Source organism: Leptodactylus fuscus, chromosome 1 (genome assembly GCF_031893055.1).
Source record: "Leptodactylus fuscus isolate aLepFus1 chromosome 1, aLepFus1.hap2, whole genome shotgun sequence".
In the NCBI taxonomy this organism is placed as follows: Eukaryota; Metazoa; Chordata; class Amphibia; order Anura; family Leptodactylidae; genus Leptodactylus; species Leptodactylus fuscus.
This window is the reverse complement of record NC_134265.1, coordinates 251354903-251377537: the sequence shown is the minus strand read 5'-3', so window position 1 is coordinate 251377537 and position 22635 is coordinate 251354903. Positions and strand designations below refer to the sequence as shown.

Here is a 22635-nt window from a genome sequence, read left to right as displayed (position 1 = left end):
TATAAACTCTGGGGGCAATTGCAGGGGGACATTATAATGTGGAGGCGTTTTAGGGTGTCTGTAGGGACTTTATACTGTGTGGTGACACAGAAATGAGCAAGCAACATAGCAATGACATTTTAAAACATCACTGCTAAGTTTTTTGTGCACCAGCAGGAATGGCTACGCAACCACAGAGAAGGCAGATCTGGCTTATTACTACTGTCCCTGTATTCCTCATCACTGCGTACAAACATGGCTTCCAGCTCCATTCATAGTGGTCAGGGTGGCTGCAGAAGCTGCTGTGTCTTAGCAGATTTATCTGAGTTTGCTGTGTATTTTACAGGGCTAAACTAAATTTCAAAACCATACAAAAGAAAACCTGAAAATGTGTCTTGTCATGAAGAGGTGAAAATGGCCTGATCTACAGCTGAGTAGTTTTACATTCTTACATTGTACATACAATATAAAGGAATGGTTTTATATGTTATGATACTTACGATGCTGAAAGGTCCCACACATTAGAATGGTGATTCATTATGAGATATTCTGCATTGACTTGTAGTTGAAGTGACTGGCTACAAGCCATGTGATTAAGGAACTGTCGCTGATGACCAGCGGTTGTGGATATAATGTCTGCTCCTGCAAAAAGATGAACAAAGGTCAGACCCACGCAGAGATCAGGGATGTCATCCTAAGAAAAACAAAGCTATAATGTCTGTAATATGCAAATACAGCATGTGGTGTGGGTTACTATAAAAACATATTTTATTTTTCATTTATTCACCACAATACTGTGCTTCAAAATGATTGATCAGTCAGTCAGGCTTTTACAAGATCAGTAAAGGGTGTGTGATAGATACAGCAGTAGTCCATGGATAACAAAAATAATTTCTCTGGGGCCTAGAACTACTGCCTATAGATGACCTGCCCTCCAAATAAATTGCCATTTAATTAAAAAATATTTACTGTATGTGTGATAGTGTACCTCTAATGCTGGGTTCACACTAGCGCCCAGACTCCGTTTTCAGGTTTCCGTCTCCTGCATGCATTAGACGGAAACCTGTCATGCAGAGTCCGGCTGTGAGCGCCGGCGAGCGTTTTATGCTCTCCTCCGCAAAACCGATTTTTGTGTCCGGTTTAAAAAAATTGTTTCGCGGCGGAGAGCATAAAACGCTCCCCGGCACTCACGGCCGGACATCTTTCAAACCCATTCTAATGGGTATGAAAGAATCCTGCAGGTTTCCGTCTCCTGCTCTGTTTTGTGCAGGAAACGGAAACCTGTATGAACGGAGACTGGGCGCAGATGTGAACGAGTCCTTAATAATACTCATACAGCTACAATGTAATATTATAAAAGAGCAAAATAATATTACTACATATCACTACATCATGCCCACAAACAGACTAAACCATCAGATATCGCCAATATACTAGTTCTACATAGGTACTTTACAGTGTCAGAGGCCTCTTGTTTTTTTCAGTGCTAGTACCATCCTTCTGCTTCTCCAATTATTGCTGGTACCCTAAATCCATGGTGGCAAAGGTGTCAGAGGGGGCATTCAGAGCCCTTTCTGTTGGTAGGTGTGCTGTCGCCCCATCCAGGCTTCCCGATCAATAATGGGGAATCCGGGACAGTATTCCCCGTTACCAAGTGCTTCTTTCAGCTGTATGTGTAAAACTGTCAGTATAGGCCTGCGGGACCAAAGCTTACACTGACAGAAGAGTGTGACCGCTGCCCCTACACAGGCAAGATGCGCCTGCACCATGGTGGAAGGAGGCCGTCCAACTGCTCTTTGTGGGAGGTAAGGTAAGTAGCATATCATGCTGTGTGGGGGGTTACTCTTTAGCATATGATACTGTGCGGGAGCCCACTATGGTGTATATTATACTATGTGGGGGCCACTGTGTGTTTTTCTTTTTAGACAAAAAGATGTTAATGTGTGAGTTGTGTTTTGCAAAATAAAACCTCAGTATTAAAGCTAAATTGCCATGTTGGCACTTTGCAATAAATTTGTGGCTTTTGGGTTGCAGTTTGGGAAACTGGCCTCCTAAAGGTGCCTACAATGTCACTAAATGCCCCCAAATCAGAAAAAATGGTGTCATAACCACAGTTACCTAAAAAATTATAGTGACAAACAGTGTCACAAGTGGTGACAGTTCCCTTGTATTTGTGCCACACTCAGCAACAGGACCCCTTAATGGATCAAGATAGTTCAAAGTAATAATGTTCTCCTGAAGCCATTATACAGTAACACTGCCCTCTACACAGTAATAGCGCTTTATACTAAGTAAAGTTGTCATTGCATCAAATCAGCCTGCAGTGAAGTTCCAATATTTTATATGTCTTCATGCACTATATACACTCATTGACAAAAAAAAAATATTGCACCTAGGTAGGGATTGCTGCAGAGCTTGGCTGGCCATTGTGTCTCAGGCAGACTTGGAAATGGTTAATGGTGTGGTCGGATTAAACCCTGGGTTTTGCCACAAGAAGGCATAAAAATACTCTCCCCCACTGTCCCCATTACAAAGACTCTCAGAGGTTACTTTGGGATAGCACATCTCTTGGTGAGATTCTTGACAGCTAGACATATTTCTGTGAAGCAATCAAAGACATTTTTCCCAATTAACAGACTTTGAGAGGTGGCGCATAAATGGACTGAGATAAGCAGGATGATAACTGGAAGCAGTGGTTACCCGAGGGCATGCACACACATCAAACAGGATCTGGATTGCCCAGACAGACCACCAGTAGAGAGGATATGTTTGGTCTGCCGTCAAGTATCAGCACAGTTCCCATAGTTTCCTTGTTCGACATCTTCATTATTCACTCCTGTCTCTACTCGAACCATTTCCAGACACTTTAAACACCCATTAAATGTCTCGCCACTGACAGCCAGTCACCGTCACATTTGTCTGCAGTGGTCTCATGAATTAAAAACCTGGACTGCTACAGACTAGAACTGGGCTATGACAATGGTGGGGTTCAAGTAGAGATGCCTTGTGGTGAGTACTTCAATTCTGCCTTTCTGTGGAGCAATACACTGTCCCAAATACTTGTGTGATGATCTAGGGAACCATCACATACAACACCTAGCCACCCCTGTGATACAAGGCACGCTAACAGCTCAGCAATTTGTGCAAGACATTCACATTTGTTGCATCTTATGGCAGGACGTCCAACTGGCATTATTCAGCAGGCTAATGCTGGCCAAACCATAGCAAGGGTTTCCCATGAATATCTTTGCTTATTCATTTGCTGTATTTACATATATCACCATTACATTTACACATAGGAAGATTAATATAATTCCAACACCAATAAAACTATTACAAATTATGTTATTATAACACAGCTTTCAGCTGACTTTACATAGGTCACAGCCCTTTACATAGGTCAGTAAGACGAACACAAGTCAGACAAGCACACTAGAACTTTTGGTCCCCTGTTCAGATTCCCTATTCACAGGATTCCAGTGATAAGTGTATGTAATAGCACTATAGGGGTTGGATGCTTTATGTATAAGATTTCCAAAATGACCATAAACCGTAATGTATGGCACATACTGTAGAAATATACAGCCTGACACAGGTTTGAGAAAGGGAGGGGATTCCCACAAAGAATCCTTATATACTGTATATTTCTCCTATCCTGTAATGATACTGAATGGAAGAATATTCAATAAGAAGTTAATGGGATTACTTTTTACTTGTATGTGTTTCTCTACATAGTATTTCCTTTAAATAATTCCTAAAATGCAAATGTTAATGCAAAATCATAGGGAATAAAAAAAAATAATTAGGAAATATAGTATTAAAATATTAATTTTTCTATAAACTTTTTGCAAAAATAGACACATTTCTTCTAATTTACCTTCTTTGATTACATCCAAAACGGTGAAATTGTGGAAATCGTAGTTGGCTTCCCGACTTGAGTGTGTTAGTTTAACCTTTACAACTAAAAAATAACACATAAAACAAACGTAGGATTATTATTATTTATTATGCTTACTTATATAGCGCCATCATATTCCGCAGCGCTTCAGACATTGACAGTCACTGTCCCATATAGGGCTCACAATCTAAATTCCCTATCAGTATGTCTTTGATGTGTGGGAGGAAACCCACGCAAACACGGGGAGAACATACAAACTCCTTGCAGATGTTGCCCTGGGTGGGATTTGAACCAGGGACTCCAGCGCTGCAAGGCTGCAGTGCTAACCACTGAGCCACCGTGCTGCCATAGGATAGTATTACATGACAAATAGTATACTATTACATGAAGTCGGTATAACTATAATGGGTTATTTTACTCCACTCACTTCACTATCTTGCCCACACCTTTTGCTAAGACTGCAAATTAGGTATAAATCACACCCCAGCACAGTCCACGCACCCCAGATACATGCTGCCACCACTGAGCCAATAGGTACCAACACACACACACTCACTGCTCCACAGCAATCAGACAGCAAACAAACATTTAAAGATAATGGGTATATTGAGCAAACCCAATACTAAAAACTCAAAGGCTCAATGCTTACAAAAGAATACAAGAAAAAAACTAAATAAAGTGTCACGCAACAAGCAAACATTTATAAAAATAAAATGGGAGAAAATAACAGAAAAACCTAATTTACAAATTCCAATCTTTCTAATTTCTTAGGGATTAGAGAAAAAATGGCAACACACTGTGGCTTGGCTAATCTCCACATGTGTAACACAGTTATTATGATGAAACCAAAATTTTATCATTTCAGCCCCTGACTCAGGGTTCAGTAGATTAAATAATAAGACAATGAATGTCCTATGAACATTAGGCTCCATTCTCACGGAATAACGCGCCACTCATTTAGATACGTATACAAGAGTCAGAGCGCGGTGCTTCAAAACAGATCCCATTACAGTTACAAAGCCTCCCATTGATTTCAATGTGTAGCGTGCTTAAGCCGGCACCCATTGAAATCAATGGGATCTGTTTTGAAGCGCCGCACTCTGATACATGTATACATGTCTAAATGAGCAGCGCGTTACTCCGTGAAAACGGAGCCTTGATTTGTATTAGATGGGTGATGTTTAGCTGGGATACATATAAGTTTATTTGTTCATCCTTTGTAGCTTGTATACGCCATCGGCATTTCCGTAGATATAATTGACATGCTCCGATTTCCAAAACTGCGCCAGTTTTGGAAATCGAAGCGTGTCTACGCTGCGGTTTTTATTGCGAAATGGGCATGGGATTCGCAAGAATACCATTCACTTTGCAGTTACTGTAAAATGCAGTGATTTTTTTCCTGCGGCCTTTCCGGCCCATGGGGTATTTCAGTTACTTGCTATTGATGGTCTATCCCCAACTGATCTTTTGTTGATGAACTATCCTAAGTACCACCGCAGATCAGCTGTTTCAGAGAGTGCACATCTCCCAGCATCATTTACATGCCTGGTCCTGCACTGCTTACTCCCTATATTCTTGGTAGTGGCTATTCATAATGACATTTGTGGCCGTTTGAAGTCTATGGGACACTGCAACAGAAATGCCGCTATCAAGAATAAGCTATAGGGATGAGTTAAGGAGTCCTGTTCAAATTTTAGACTGGGGCTCTCAGGACTTTAGGTGCATCATTGGTTGTATCATACAACTATTGGTCCAGTTTCCAAAAACATTATTCCCTGTAGTAAGTACATGGATTTTAATATTACTTAATATTTATCATTGCAATAAGTACATTCTATGTATGAAGGTAGGTGTACTATATACATCATCACATACCAAAGTCCACTCCTACTGCACATGCCTTTTCTTTTAATGTTTCTTCATCAGTCATTTTGCCTAGAGATGCACACTTTTCTAAATATAAAAACATTTATTAAGCCAGTTACAGATATTGCAGTTATAATACTGTATATAGGCCTACTAGATAGATAGATAGATAGATAGATAGATAGATAGATAGATAGATAGATGTCCTCAGATTTATTGATGTATTGAAGAGTAGCTTATTTGTGAGATTTGTCCTTTAAATAAATACCCTAGAAATTTCCATAGGTAAAGTAGAGTTATGGTACAAGGGATTTCCGAGCATGAGCATTTAGCCATTGAGAGCCTTATTTAAAGAGGACCTATCATCAGATCGGGCACATGCAGTTCTATATACTGCTGGAAAGCTGACAGTGCGCTGAATTCAGCGCACTATCGGCTTTCCCGATCTGTGCCCGGTGTAAAGCGCTATCGGTCCCGGCACCGTAGGGCTTTACAGTCAGAAGGGCGTTTCTGACACTTAGCCAGGGACGCCCTTCTGCCCAGCGGCGCCTATCGCGCTGTACAGTGTGAGCGGGGAGGAACGCCCCTTCCCTCTGCTCACAGTGCTCGTCCATAGACGAGTATTATCAGGAGAGGGAGGGGGTGTTCCTCCCTGCTCCCCAGTACAGCGCGATAGGCGCTGCTGGGCAGAAGGGCGTCCCTGGCTAAGTGTCAGAAACGCCCTTCTGACTGTAAAGCCCTACGGTGCCTGGACCGATAGCGCTTTACACCGGGCACAGATCGGGAAAGCCGATAGTGCGCTGAAGTCAGCTTTCCAGCAGTATACAGAACTGCCTGTGCCCAATCTGATGAAAGGTCCTCTTTAAGTGCCCCCTACAGCATAGATGTGTAGGTATATAAGCAATACAATGTTAATTAAAAATAAAGAAATAAAACCACCATTTACTTTGCAGCTTACTTACCTGTAGCACATTTGCAAAAAGACTGTTTGCAGATTTTTCTTAAATGGCCACCGTCCTCAGGAAGGTTATAAAATGTGCTGCATTTTTTATCTGCATAGAAAATTGACAATGTAAACACAAATGTCCTATGGATATTTATTCTTCACAAATGAGCTCAGAGTTCCAAATGTAATCTTATATCAAAATATACAGGAGAAGTAAAGCTATGGATTATGGGGTGACCAATAGTACATTATATTATAAATAGCTTTGCCATTTACAAATTAATTGCGGTTGTTGATATGTATGTTTGAGTCAAAGAGATATACAGTATACAGGTTACAAGACTGAGGGTAATATAAAAAAAAACAGTAATCACTTTTTGACAGAGTCTACTACAGTGATGCCAATTCCACAGTTTTAATTATCAATGGATGGTGATTCTCAAGCAAAAAATGCCAGTTACTCTCAATAAAACAGGTGGGAGTCAAATTAAACATTTATTGGAGTCAGGGGGCAGTCACACAATGTAACGCGGCGCTGATTCTGGCACGTTAACTTGCGTAAGAATCAGCCCTGCAAAACAGAATCCTATTGACTTTAATGGGTTCCGTTTAATGCGCGGAACACATTGAAATCAATGGGTTAAAAAGCCTCCCATCGATTTCAATGTGTTAAGCGCGCTAAATGGAACCCATTGAAGTCAATGGGATGTTGTTTGGCAGCGCTGTTTCTTACACGAGTTATCGTGACAGAATCAGCGCGCATTACATCGTGTGAATGTCCCCTCATTCCTTTTATAACCGCTCATTTGGGCAACTAGTTGATTTTTGGTTACTCGCCCTGCTAAGACAAACAGTGTCCTCAAGAGCATGTGGCGTTGGCTCTCTGCTCTGGCTAATAGGGGAGATTTTTGTCAGAACATCCCTTCTGTTGACTTAAGATGTCCTCTTAGGACAAGTTCACATGGAATTTTTTGCAGGTGGATTTTTTAAACATAATCCACCTCAAAAGCTCCCTAAAAAAGCCAAAAAACTCCCAATTCTCCCATTCGCAATGAGAGTCAGGCTGATTTTTTTTCAGCTAGAGGTAAAAAAGCATCATGACCTATCTTCAGGCAGATTCTGTCTTGTCGAACCTCATTGACATGACTGAGTGGCAGAAAAAAATGATTAATTTTTTTTCAAGAACCGGTCCAAAAACCACTGCAAAAAAAAAATGCTAGCTTTTTTTCTAATTCCTATTCTTTTCAAAGGAGTTTGCAAGGCAGAATCCAGCTTTAGGGTAAGTTCACATGGGAGTTTTTTGGACCGTATTTTGATGCGGTGGCCGCGACTGTATGCACTGCACCGGAATCCAGTCACTGCATTCTGCTCCGGATTAGGCCCCAATGAATAGGACTAGTCAGGAGGGTGGTGTCGCAAGGCAGACGTCCACGGCTGAATCAGCGGTGGAATAGGCCTGAAGAAAGGGCATGTCACTTTTTTCTGCGAGCAGGAATAAAGCGCTTGAGGAAAAAGGAAATGACCGGCTCCCATTGATTTCAATGAGAGATGGTTTTTTGAACCAGATTTTGACGCAGATTCCGCATCAAAATCATGATTAAAAAACTCCCGTGTGAACTACGAACCCGAAAAACTTGTTCTTTCCTTTTGCAGAAAATCATCTAGAGGAAAAAATCTGAACCTCACTCCTATTAAAATGAATGGGAGAGTTGGGAGGCTTTTTTTTAGCCAGATTCTGCCTCAAAATCCGCCTGCAAAAAACTCTGTTTAAACATACCCTAAGGGAGTCTTCACACGGAGTAAACGCTCGCTCATTCTGAACGTAAAACTCGTTCAGAGTGAGTGGCGTTAAAACAGATCCCATTAATTTCTATGGGTGCCGACATACGCACGTTCCCCATTGAAATCAATGAGAGGCTTTTTTTTTTTTTTTACCTATTGCTTTCAATGTGATACGCGCGAGTTTACGTCTAGAATGAGCGGAGCGTTTACTCCGTGTGAAGGCTCCCTAAGGGTCAATGCACACAGAGTTTTTTGGCGCTGATTTTGATGCTGAATCCACCTCAAAATCAGTCTCCCTAAAAAATGCCTCCCTACAGAGTTCTATTGGGAAGCTTTTTTTGGAGGCTGATATTGAGGCAGATTCACTGTCAAAATCCTCGCCAAAAAATTCAGTGTGAATGGAGCCTAAGGGTAAATTCATACAGAGTTTTTTGGTTAGGATTTTGAGGCCGTATCTGCCTTAAAACCCTGACCAAAAAGACGTCTCCCATTAAAATCAATGGGAGCCGCTCAGGTCTTTTTTCCGGGAGCCATTTCTTCTGGCTCCCAGAAATAAGAAGCGAGATGTTCATTCTCCAGGCCGAGTCGCCTCACGAATCAGCCTGAAGAAACTCCCTCCTCCGGACTAGGCCCATTCATTGGGCCTAATCCAGAGTGGAGTGCGCGGCTGGATGCCTCAGGAAATCAATACAAGTCAATGGGAGGCAGAAAAATTGCTAGCAGTTTTTTGGCATGGTTTTTGGCAAAAACGCCTCAATAAACACCAGGCGGATTTTCCACCTCCCATTGACTTGCATTGATTTTTTCAGGCGGAAACGCTTCAAAAAACTCCTCAAAAAATGCCTCATGAATTTTCCTGAAGCGGATTTTTCCTGACCAAATTACTGACCAAAGAACCCTGTGTCAACTCAGCCTAAGGCATGGAGTTTTTTGGTCAGGATTTTGAGGCGGAATACGCCTCAAAATCCTCCTCAAAAAAACCGTCTCACCATACTGTTCTATGTAATCCGCTTGCAATTATTTTCCGCTAGTGAAAAAAGAATCGACAGGGCCATTCTTTAGGTGGATTGCGCCTGAAAAAATCAATGCAAGTCAATGGGAGGCGGAAAATCCACCCAGCTGTTTTTGGATGCAGAATTTGACGCAAAATTGACAAAAACTGCCTCAGAAACTGCGATGTGTTTTTAAGAAGATAATGCATGGCCACATTTAAAAAAAACGCCTCTAAAAAAACCCACCTCAAAAACGTGCCAAAAAACGCCACACGAATTTTACTAAGCGGATTTTTCCAAAATCCTTACCAAAAAACTCTGTGTGAACTCAGCCTTAGAATGCATTGAAAAGGATTGTCTAATGCTGTTATCCAGCTTCTGATTTCCATTTCCAGGTTTCTGTCTTCTGCCGACAGAATTCGGAAACCTGTCAGAACGTGTCCGGCCGTGAGTGCCGGTGAGCGTTTTGTGCTCTCTGCAGCGAAACCGGCTTTTTTTAACCGGACACAAAGTCCTGCATGTCTGACTTTGTGTCTGGTTAAAAAAAAAACGGTTTCGCCACAGAGAGCACAAAACGCTTACCAGCGCTCACGGCCGGACACTTTTCAAACCCATTCATTTGAATGGGTTTGAAAAATGACTGCAGGTTTCCGTCTCCTGCCCAGTTTCAGGCAAGAAATGGAAACCTGCATAACGGAGACCCCAGGTGCAGATGTGAACGAGCCCTAAAGCAGGCACTCCTGTCAACTATTCTTTACTATAATTGATAACAGCTTCAATGACTAGAGAAGAAGGATCTTTACAAGTGTAGAGGAAAAGTTCTTATCACCTAAGTCATAATACTCGTATATGGAAATATCAGCTGGCTGCAGCAGTCCTACTTCAAACTTCTTCTCAATTCCAAATCCAATCTCAAAGTCTTCATTATTAGGAACCTGGAATAGAATAAAGAAGTAATGTACATATATATTAAGAGACACAAGTTCAGTAGAGAGAAATAGTAAAAAGTTACCTTGGTCAGGTACAGTACTACTGTCCCATTGGATGCTGTGGTTTGTGTTTCAAACTTCATAATGTAATTTTCTACCTTATCTGTCAACTAAAACCAAAATAGAATATAAAATAGTTAAATATGTAAAGCTGTTACACCATGAAAATTATTGATCCACTAAATTACTGAATCATTTCTACCCCTGTTCTTGGGATCGTGGGGGCCTCAGCAGTCAGATCCTCACCGATCCCATTCAGAATCTTTTCGGCAGACACAGAATGCACAATCCTTCTCCTTTTATTTCAATAGGAGTAACTGAGATAGTCAAAATGAATGAAGCATGGGAGTACATTCTGGGTCCACTACTACATTCTCAATGGAGTAAAAGACCCTCATTCTAAGGATTAGTGGGGTGTCCCCATCGATCAACAATTTATCCCTAATCCTACGGAGAGAGGATGTATAATTTATGTGGCATTACCCCTTTAAACCTTGGCCTCTTTACAGTCCACTATTTATTACTTTTCATTTTTTATTTAGTGTTGCTGTGTAAGGTGTTTTTTGTAGAACAAGTTGTACTTTATAGGGAGTCTATCATTTGAAAATCATGTTTTTAAGTATTTCCACAATGGAATAGCTTTTATAAAGGTTATTGTCCCTGGTTTAATGCCACCCTCCATCTTCCTCTCAGTTTAATGTCCACTCCTCGATCCATACCCAGTTTAAATGGGAACAGTTAGGGGACATTCACACGGAGTAACGCCGGGCGTGTATCACAGCCGTACACGCCAGCGTTACGGCAGACTGCCGAACACTTCCCATTCACTTCAATGGGAGTGCTCGTAAACGCCGCTGTTACGAGCGCTCCCATTGAAGTGAGTGGGAAGTGTTCGGCAGTCTGCCGTAACGCCGGCGTGTACGGTTGTGATACACGCCTGGCGTTACTCTGTGTGAATGCCCCCTTAGAAGGGAGAAATTAATGTCCCCCTTCATCTGCCACCAATTTAATGTCCCCCTTTATCTTCCCCAGCTTAATTGCCCCCTTCATCTGCTCCAGTTTAATTGTCCCCTACATCTGCCCCCAGTTCCCCCCTCTTGCTTACACTTGCTGTCTCTTCTTTCCTCTTACCTTCCATCAGTCTCCATTCCCAGCAGCTTCCTTTTTCTGTGTAATACCACACTGTCCTGTACAATCCAGATTAGCTCCGCCCACACAAAAATCTGATCACATGGTCATGACTTCATCAAAGGTGCTTTAGTCCACTAGGATTTAGCATTTTAGCATCTTTAGCATCTTGGCCTTTACCCTACTCTGAGGTAAGAGCTCGCGAATGGGGCCAAGTTTAACAGCAAAACACTTCACGGGCATAGCGGGACTGGAGGGGTATAGCGGGACAAACTGTAAGCTATCCGGGACAGTGGAACAACAGTGTAAAATCGGGACTGTCCCACCAGATCTGGGACGGTTGGGAGCTATGGGAATAAGTATTGTTAAGTATTGTTTGAAAACCACTTTATGTACCAATTTTTTATTTTTTTTATCATCACATTTAGGTAGCCTTTAACTTATTTTTGGAGGTGGTTGGTTTTTATGATTAACTTTTTCTGGGGAGTATGGTACAAAATTTTTTTTTTCTTTTCTTATTTTGTTCAATTACAGCAGTACCCAATATGTATGGCTCATGTTTTGCACAATAAAAGACACTTTTCATACAAAAATAGCTCAGTATTATGACACCATAAAGTTTATGGTTTCATTTGTATATTTTTTTTGGTAGGATGGTTGGGATTAGACAAAAAAAAAAAAAAGCAATCCCACAATTGTTTGGGATTTTTTTTTCTGCTGTTTTCTACAGTCTGCATAATGTGTTAGCTTTATTATATGGGTTCTTACCATTTTGGTTTGGAAAACACAAAGAAGACATCAAATCAGCATTTTTCATTTTGACATTTTATGGTTTTAAACAATTTACCTTTTTTAGATCTGCAGTGTTTGGTGCAAAGCCGGAAAGCATGGTTATTTCAATGATAGACATGGTAGCAGGCAATTTTCCATGGTACCTGTGTTTAAATATAAAAAATACATATTGGACATTTTCTTAGTCTAAACCCTCTTGTAGACGACTGTATGACTGGTCAGTGTGCTAGCTGGGTTTTCCTTTTATAAATCACACTGACCCTTTCATTTCTATGGTCATGGTCATGCGTGTGGGCTGACAGTCCAGACTGCAAAATATGGAACGCATCCTATTCCTGTCCAATTTTGCAGCCCTGCTTCCATATTCATTGAATGAAAGGAGTTGTGGAAGCATGGCTGGAGCACAAGCGGGACACAGGTGACATCTGTGTCCCCCATGCACTGCCCATGCTGTGCCTTCACGGCATTTTACAAGATACAAGATATATGTAATACAAGTCCAACTGTGGGTTTAATGGCCCACACTGACAGGATCAAAGGGATGTAGTGAAACTGGCCTTTAATAATAATAATAATAATAATAAGGGCTCGTTCACATCTGCGCTCGGTCTTCGTTCATACAGGTTTCCGTTTCCTGCACAAAACTGAGCAGGAGACGGAAACCTGCAGGACTCTTTCATACCCATTCACTTGAATGGTTTGAAAGATGTCTGGCCGTGAGTGGCGGTGAGCGTTTTATGCTCTCCGCCGCGAAACCTTTTTTTTTTTTTTAAATCGGACATGCAGTTCTCTGTGTCCGGTTTAAAAAAAACGGTTTTGCAGCGGAGAGCATAAAACACTCACCGGAGCTCATGGCTGGACCTGGTCTGACAGCTTTCCGTCTTCTGCATGCAGAAGACCGAAAGCTCAGAATGGACTCCGGGTGCTAGTGTGAACCTAGTGACAGTTTAATCTCTTAAATGATTACAAAACTCACATGAAAGTAATACCATAGAATAATCAAGATTGTTTATTATGTCATTTTCATGTATTATTTCCTGTGTTTAAATCAACAGGACTTGCACATTAAAAATTCATGCCATTAACATGCTCCAACAAAATAACGGGGCACATTTAGTAAAGCTTAAAGAGGACCTTTTATGTCCTTATGAAAGTGAAGGTTGTATATACCGCTAGAAAGCCGACAGTGCATTGAATTCAGCACACTGATGGCTTTCTTAATATGTGCTCTGGTGGTGGAGATATCTGTGCTGTTATCTGCCCACTGTTGGAAGGGATTTCTTCAGAGCCTAGTGTCATTGCTGGGCTGTGAGTAATGCCCTCCCTGACAGTACTCGTCCATAGACTTGTACTCACAACCAGGGCTGGCTCCAGGTTTTTATGGGCCCTTGAGCGACAGAGCCTCAGTGGGCCCCCTTGTGGAGGAGGCGGGAGTCGGGACACTGCACGCCGTTGTGGGCGGACGAAGCGAGTGACATCATGCAGGAGCGCGGCGTCACCTACACCATACCTCTCAACTTTTGAAGAGTAGAAAGAGGGACAAAATGTGCAGGTACATACTGAGAAAGATGACAATGCTGAGCCCCAATATATGTTACACACTAGGACAGCATTAATCACTTGCAGTAATTGTTAATACCATATTAATTAAAATTTGCAAGACAAATACCTAGTTCTCAGGTGGAGGGTATATGCATCAGTCTTGGTTTCTGTTGTGAAAAACATTCAGTAAGTGTGATCAATACCAAAAATAGAAAAGATTTTTTTTAAAGAATTTTCACTTTTTAACATTATTAAAATAAAACAGAAGGAAGATCTATGCTAACCTACTACCTCAAGGTGTGAGATATCTGGCTGCTATGGTAATGTCCAAAGGCAGCTGGGAATTGATGGGCACACTTTGTCCACTCCTCTGCCTGGTTTACATAACTTGCATGTTTTCTGACTCTCTCCTTTTGAGCACACAACTGGTGGTGGGAGGAGGGTATAGTAAGAACTGGACTGTCATGCACTCGAGACATGGAGTTGCTGGATAGTCACATGGTACAAGTATGTTCCCAACCATAGAAAATGAAAGGAGTAGAGCTATATAGGCTACTAAAGTTGAAAATGACACTGCAGGGCAAAGATTTTTTTTTCTAAACATACACTTTAATCACTTTAACCACTTCAGGACTGGCAAATTTCCCTACATAAGGATCAGATACACTTTGGGGGTTTTCTTGGTACATGGGCGATAAAATTTTGTGTTGATATTATTCAAATACTTTTTTGCGTCTTTTTTCTTGGTACATAGGGCTTTATTTTTGTTATTTTTGTATGCTTTTTAAAAAATAATATATATATATATATATATATATATATATATATATATAATTAGACAAGAGAGGGACAACTTATGTTTTTTTTAATAGCACAAAGCACTAGTAAAAAAATAAAAAATAAAATAGTTTTCCCTCTCTGTAAAGTTTATTTTTTATGTAGGTGACACAATGTTGTATACTCAGTTACAGGAAGAATATGGCCTCCTAATCTGAACTGCAGAGTGGCTCTTAAGGGTAGTTCACACGGGGAGCGGGATGGCGTATTTTGGTCCTGATTCTGATGCGGGAATCCGCATCAGAATTGGACCAAAATGCGCCTGCCACGACTGTTCGGAGTAGGCTCAAATGAATGGGCTTAGACCAGAAGGTGCTGACGCAAGGCGGACACCGGGACTGAATCAGCCACAGAATCCGCCTGAAGAAAGGGCAGCTCGCTTCTTTTTTCCGTGAGCGGGAACAAGTAAGCTAGTGTTCTGCATAGACCTCTATTGTGAGGGGACAGATTATGATGTGGATTCAGCGCCAAAATCCGCCCCCTCATGCCCCGTGTGAACGAGCCCTACAGTTCCTGGCCCCCAGTGGATCACATGATGCCAGGCTGGAAAGGGAGCAGACCATATTTATCAACAGTCAGGCACTGTGTTGGGGAATGTGATATAGTCAATGTTTTCCAGTGGTGTATTAGGTACCTGTAAGGGTATGTTCACATGGAGTTTTTTGTAGGTGGATTTTGACTCGGAATCCGCCTCAAAATCCGCCTGCAAAAATGTCTCCCATCGACTTCAATGGGAGCCGCTCACTTTTTTTTTTTTTTTTTCCATTGGCTAGTAGCGGAAAAAATAAGCGATATGCCCTATCATTCTGCGGCTGATTCAGCCACAGCGTCCGCGGCTTGATACCTGATTCTGTTTAGGCCCAATCAATGCTGTAACGGCATCCCATCATGGCTAGCCACACAGAAAGTTCACACAGCAGAAAAACCACCTTTTCCTCCATGTGAACATACCCTAAATGTGCTTGATGAAAAACTGAAGATGCCCACCCAAGTCTATTTGACTACCGGCCTATAGGAAAGTTATTACCCCAGAGCTTACCATGTGGTTTCACTTCTGCTCCTAATGTAAATCCGTTGCATTGGTTTTTTGCATTTAATAAGGCTTGATAAACTGTCATTACCTAAAAGACAAACACACAAATACGAGTTTCTTATTGAAGGACTGAAACAAAGGTTGTGTCAAATGTTCACTTTCATGTTCATGTTTCACTTTCATGCAAACTCATAAAGTATTGGGAATTATTCAGTTAGAATCTGCTCCAGTCTAGGTCCATCTGATGTAGCAGAGCCGAGTGTGCACAGTGTCCCAGTGTCCCATGCAGAGACTTAGCAGTGCTGAGCCAGTTCTGCTCAACTACACCGTGTGCCGGTCAGCCCATCTGATATAGCAGAGCCGAGTGTGGATATAGGAATCCATAGGAATGTATTGGCCAGCGCTGATTGGCCAGAGTACGGAATTCGACCAATCAGCGCTGGCTCTGCTGGAGGAGGCGGAGTCTAAGATCGCTCCACACCAGTCTCCATTCAGGTCCGACCTTAGACTCCGCCTCCTCCGGCAGAGCCAGCGCTGATTGGCCGAAGGCTGGCCAATGCATTCCTATTGGTAGTAGTGCTGAGCCAGTTCTGCTCAACTACACCGTGTGCCGGTCAGCCCATCTGATATAGCAGAGCCGAGTGTGCACACTCGGCTCTGCTACATCTGATGTAGCAGAGCCGAGTGTGCACAGTGTCCTAGTGTCCCATGCAGAGACTTAGCAGTGCTGAGCCAGTTCTGCTCAACTACACCGTGTGACGGTCAGCCCATCTGATGTAGCAGAGCCGAGTGTGCACACTCGGCTCTGCTACATCTGATGTAACAGAGCCGAGTGTGCACACTCGGCTCTGCTACATCCGATGTAACAGAGCCAAATGTGCACACTCGGCTCTGCTACATCAGATGTAGCAGAGCCGAGTGTGCACACTCGGCTCTGCTACATCTGATGTGCCGGTCAGCCCATCTGATATAGCAGAGCCGAGTGTGGCTATAGGAATCCATAGGAATGCATTGGCCAGCGCTGATTGGTCGAATTCCGTACTCTGGCCAATCAGCGCTGGCTCTGCTGGAGGAGGCGGAGTCTAAGATCGCTCCACACCAGTCTCCATTCAGGTCCGACCTTAGACTCCGCCTCCTCCGACAGAGCCAGCGCTGATTGGTCGAATTCCGTACTCTGACCAATCAGCGCTGGCCAATGCATTCCTATGGATTCCTATATCCACACTCTGCTCTGCTATATCAGATGGGCTGACCGGCACATCAGATGTAGCAGAGCCGAGTGTGCACACTCGGCTCTGCTACATCTGATGTGCCGGTCAGCCCATCTGATATAGCAGAGCTGAGTGTGCACACTCGTCTCTGCTACATCAGATGTAGCAGAGCCGAGTGTGCACACTCGTCTCTGCGCTCTGCTACATCTGATGTAGGAGAGCCGAGTGTACACACTTGGCTCTGCTATATCAAATGGGCTGACCGGCACATGGTGTAGTTGAGCAGAACTGGCTCAGCACTGCTACCAATAGGAATGCATTGGCCAGCCTTCGGCCAATCAGCGCTGGCTCTGCCGGAGGAGGCGGAGTCTAAGGTCGGACCTGAATGGAGACTGGTGTGGAGTGATCTTAGACTCCGCCTTCTCCAGCAGAGCCAGCGCTGATTGGTCGAGTTCCGTACTCTGGCCAATCAGCGCTGTCCAATGCATTCCTATTGGAAAAAGTTTATGTCACAAAAATCACAATTGCACACCCGATAGAGCCCCAAAAAGTTATTTTTAATAACATTCCTACCTAAATAAAGGTTATCCCTAGCTATCCCTGCCTGTACAGCTATCCCTGTCACTTAGTCACAAAGTTCACATTCTCCTATGACCCGGATTTGAAATCCACTATTCGTCTAAAACGGAGGTCACCTGAATTCGTCAGCCAATGACTTTTTCCGATTTTTTTCGATGCCTCCAGTGTCGTAGTTCCTGTCCCACCTCCCCTGCGCTGTTATTGGTGCAAAAAAGGCGCCAGGGAAGGTGGGAGGGGAATCGAATTTTTTTGGAGTTTGCCACGTGATGTTCGATTCGAATCGAACACATCGAACAGCCTGATATCCGATCGAACATGTGTTCGATAGAACACTGTTTGCTCATCTCTAACATATGCTTATCAACTTATTTACATATTAGATATTACGCCCAGAAAGTCCAGTCCTGGGGTAGACAAAAGAAAGATGTAAATATAGAAACAGAAAGTGCCAATTTTCTAATACTATTATAAGAATTATTGGATTAAGATTAAGGGCTGCATTTAACTATAACCTATATTTTTTGTGGGACAACCCCTTTAACTTCTCGGCAACATCCGCTTCCCATTATTGCCTTATATAGATATGTGTGCTAGCTATTGTTCAAAGATTACGATCAATAGTTGTGGTGTGGAGGGCGGTTAGGAAAGAGGCCCTAACACTATAAATTTCATACTCTGTCCCATACACTGTACCTGCCCAACAGCAAGGACATCCTCCACAATTGTAATCTAAGGCTGAGTTCACACGGGATTTTTTGGGCCAGATTTTGATGCAGAATTCGCATCAGAATCCGGCTAAAAAAAAAACGCCTCCCATTGAAATCAATGGGTTCCTTTTTCCGCAAGCAGTTTGTTGCTGCTCCCGGAAAAAAGAAGCAACATGCTCTTTCTTCAAGCAGATTCTGCAGCTGGATGTCTGCCTGAAGACACTCCCTCCCGACTAGGCCCATTCATTTGGGCCTAATCCGGAGCAGAGTGCCGCGACTGGAAGCCCGTGCACTGCATTGGCATCCAGTCGCAGCTACCCGTTATTGGGTTCAGAATCTGAGGCGCTCTCCGCTTCAAATTCCAGACCAGAAACCCCTGTCTGAACTCAGCCTAACTCATTAAAACCTGATGTGTTCCACAGTCCTGGCAGTTTCCCTGTGACATTTACTGTAGGGACCTAAATAACAAGATGGCACAAAGTGCAAGAGTCCGATCCTCTCCATTTATACTCTCTAAGCTACTGTTTTCTTACACCCTAGAAAGTGGAGTTCACAGTTTGGAAGACGTACTTCAGCAACTTACAGAGACAAAATACTAAGCAAAACAAGTGCGACTTACAGTTATGGTGCCTTTCCCAGTTCCTGTCACCTCAATAGTCAGCTTTTTATTTGCTGGAATCTGAGGGCAGTTAAGCAGAATTCATAACTGACAATGATATTATATCTTGCAAATATTGGCAAAGGCCTCTTAAATATATATAATACACAAAAAAACACATACCTGGTGAAATATTACATTTAAAGAATAACTAAACTAGGAGAAGCGTCTGTTTCGTTATGACTTCACACAGAGTTTTTCTGGTCAGGAATTTGGTCAGGAAACTGACTCAAATTCCTCCTCCTAAAGACACCTCACCATAGGACTGTATGATGAAGCGTTTCTTTGGAGGGGGAATTCAAGTCAGTTTCCTGACCAAATTCCTGACCAAAAAAACTCTGTGTGAATTCAGACATGTGACTGATTATATATGTACAATAGGAGAAGAGTGTGAAGGAAAATGAAAGCTCCTCAAACAGAATGACATCAATATTATATAGAGACAGTTCTTTCTCACAACACGGCTGAGTTGTCAGGAATTACTATCCAACCTTCTTATCAAAGAATTGACTCATTTAGTGCTGTAGACACCTCAAAGCTCTGTTTCTCTCCCCCCATAGAGACCATTGTAATCTGAGACTACTTGTATAGGGGTGTGATAAAATAATCACTTAAGAAATACTTAAAGGCACTGGTGCTTTTCTTTAGTGAAGTATATTGCAAAGTTTCTTCTTTTCACCTACATTTTTGATTTATGACAAAAATAAGTTTCTTCATGCATTGAAGTTTTCCAGGACTATGATATTGATAACCTATCCATAGGATAGTTTAGCAATATCAGATTGGTGGGAGTGCAACACCTGGTGCCCCCCATTTATTGGCTGTTGGAGAGACTGCAGTGTTCAGTCTTCACTACTTACCAAGCACAGCACTGTACATTGTATAGAGGCTGTGTTTGGGATTACAGCTCGATCCTATCCATTGGAATGAGACTGAGCAGCAAACAATGTGATGTCCCATGGTCTGTTATGTGGCCTGGCACTTTGCCCATCTACTCTGTGTGGGTCCTGTGTGTTGGACTCATTCATATTTTAGTCCTAGAAAACTCCATTAGGGCTAGTTCACACGTGAGTATAAGGGGAGGTTTTTGACAGCGGATTTCGCGTCCAAAACCTCCCCTTATAATGGTGGTCTATGGAGACCGCCGGGCTTCTGTTCTCCGCTAGCGGCGAGCTGCTGCTAGCGGAGAAAAGAAAGGACATGTCCTTTCTTCAGGCGGAAGCCGCGCTGTCTCAGTCGCGCGGCTTCCGCCCCCCGCAGCTCCCTCCTATGTCGGCTCATTCATTTGAGCCGACAGCAGAGGGTTAAGCCGCGACAGCGATGGTCCAGGCGGGCGGGTTTTGACAAGAGAGAGACACGGCTCGCCGCGTCTCTCTCTGTGTCAAAACCCGCGCGGGCAGTTCACGTGTGAACTAGCCCTTAACAATAAGGAAAAGGACAGAATGTAAAGTAAATGGCACTCGAATGTAATTGTGTCTTATGTGATCTTATTAGTATGTTATATTTTTTTAATCTTTATTTTTCAGTAGGCCTTGAACTTAGTGTGACAGGATATCATAATGTATGCCCAGCTGCATTTCTTTCATTCTACCTGTACTGTCAGTCCTGGTTCACATCTGCGTTCGGTATTCTGTTCGGAAAGTCTGCATGGGGACCCCCGGATCGGAATACCAAATGCATTGGCAAGCAGTGAGCTTATGAAAGCACAAAGACCCCATAGACTGTAATGAGGTCTGTTTGTTTTCTGTGTGGTGTCTGCAAGGAACATGTGGACAGAAAAGTACTTCATGAACTTCTTTCCTCTCCACATGACTTGTGTGGACTCCATGCTGGCACGTGAGCGGTCGCCCAGATCACTCACCAATGGGCAATCCGGTACAGGATTCCCCATTGATGAGCGATCGCTGCCTTCAGTTGTATGTGCAAATGCACATACAGCTAAAAACCGTCAGTGTAGGCCACGGATCGTGGACCACGGCCTACACTGACTGCAGAGTTTGACCTCTGCCCTGACGCGGGCGCGATGACGTCATCACCGCCCACAGTGAAAAGGACGTGGACGCCGGCGGCTCTTCATGGGTGAGTATGAGAGTGTGTGGCTGTCTGTGGCTGACTGTCTGTGGCTGACTGTGACTGACTGTGTGTGTGGTTGAGCGTGACTTTGTGTGACTGTGTGTGTCTGTCTGTGGCTGACTGTGTGTGTCTGTCTGTGGCTGACTGTGTGTGACTGTCTGTGTGTGAATGTGTATATGATACTAAAGAGCATATAATACTGGGGGGGCGTATTAAAGAGCATATAATACTGGGGGGGGCATACTAAAAAGCTTATAATACTGGGAAGGCGTACTAAAGAGCTTATAATACTGGGGGGGCATACTAAAAAGCTTATAATACTGGGAAGGCGTACTAAAGAGCTTATAATACTGGGGGGGCATACTAAAGAGCTTATAGTAAGGGAGGGAGGGGGGGCGTACCAAAGGGCTTATAATACTGGGGGGAGTAAAAAAGAGCTAATAATACTGAGGAGCATATAATACTGGGGGGCGTATTTATAAGCATATAATACTGTGTGTGGGTGCCACTGTGGAGCATACATTCCTGTGGGGGGCTACTATGGAGCGTATAATACTGTGTGGGGGAGGCCCTACTGTGGAGCATATAAGACTGGGGGGCTACTGTGGTACTGTGGAGAATATAATACTGTGTGGTGGGCCTACTGTGCAGCATATAATACTGTAGGGGGGGGGCACTGCAGAGCATATAATTTTGTTTGGAGTCCCCTCACTTTTTATATCACACAGTATCTGTTTTATAGCAGACGTGATATTAGTACAAGATGTAAGAATATTACACGGTCACTATAAAACAGATCCTGTGCGATGTAAATAGTGAAAATTATTTGTTCAAAGTACAAAATGCAGATAGCTTTACATTTCAGTACAGTTGTTTGTATTATTGAAAGCTCTGTAAAACCCCAATCACACGACTGTAATTTGTGGTCCGTAATTGTCCGCAATTGTGGATCCACACAGTATTAAGTTTAAATGGCTGTGTTGACATTCCGCGAAAATTTAGTGGGTTTTGGGTTGCAGTTTGGGCACTCAGTCTCTAAAAGGTTTGCTATCACTGGTCTACAGGGTCCATGTCCTTTCAGTGCTCACTGCTTGTCAATGTGTTCGGTATTCTTTTCAGGGGGTCCTCATGCGGACACCCTGCACGGAATACCAAATGCAGATGTGAACCGGGCCTAAGACAATAACAACGTGCAGAATTATTGAACAGTACATAACATATAAATAAAGATCCACAACTTACCTTACTTGTCCTTTCCAAATATGCATCATTATTTCGGATAGTATATTCCAAAGGTCTATCTTTTCCTTCTATTACAAGTTGGACATCTAAGTTTACAATTTGAGGGGATTTTGTATCTATCTGGTATTGTGCCAGGGCTTGCAGTGCAATTACAGTGGCCTTTAATGAAAAAATTAGCATTTGATGCATTTGATTATTATGTATTTATTGCAGAAATCAACTGCTGGAAAACATCTGTTGCAGAAAAAATAGAGATGAAAACTAAATATTATAAGGCGTTCCAAACGCCTACAGGGTCTAATAGATAGAGTTTTTAAAAAAAAATTAAAAATTAAAAAGAAATTAAAAGCCCAAATCCCCCGCCTTTCCCTAGAATACATA

At 42.7% G+C, this 22635-nt stretch overlaps 1 protein-coding gene across 1 annotated transcript in view; it reads right to left on the bottom strand.

Annotated features, from left to right (window-relative positions):
- The window catches only part of LOC142189629 (complement C3-like), a 91846-nt gene that overhangs the window by 1401 nt on the left and 67810 nt on the right, over positions 1-22635 (bottom strand). Inside the window, exons 30-40 of the mRNA XM_075262235.1 lie at positions 22255-22413; positions 18901-18960; positions 15791-15872; positions 14042-14081; positions 12428-12515; positions 10476-10562; positions 10293-10398; positions 6706-6795; positions 5753-5830; positions 3857-3940; positions 480-621 (exon numbers count right to left, since the gene is read on the bottom strand). Coding sequence (XP_075118336.1) covers positions 480-621; positions 3857-3940; positions 5753-5830; positions 6706-6795; positions 10293-10398; positions 10476-10562; positions 12428-12515; positions 14042-14081; positions 15791-15872; positions 18901-18960; positions 22255-22413 — 1016 coding nt within the window. The remainder of the gene's footprint in view (positions 1-479; positions 622-3856; positions 3941-5752; positions 5831-6705; positions 6796-10292; positions 10399-10475; positions 10563-12427; positions 12516-14041; positions 14082-15790; positions 15873-18900; positions 18961-22254; positions 22414-22635) is intronic.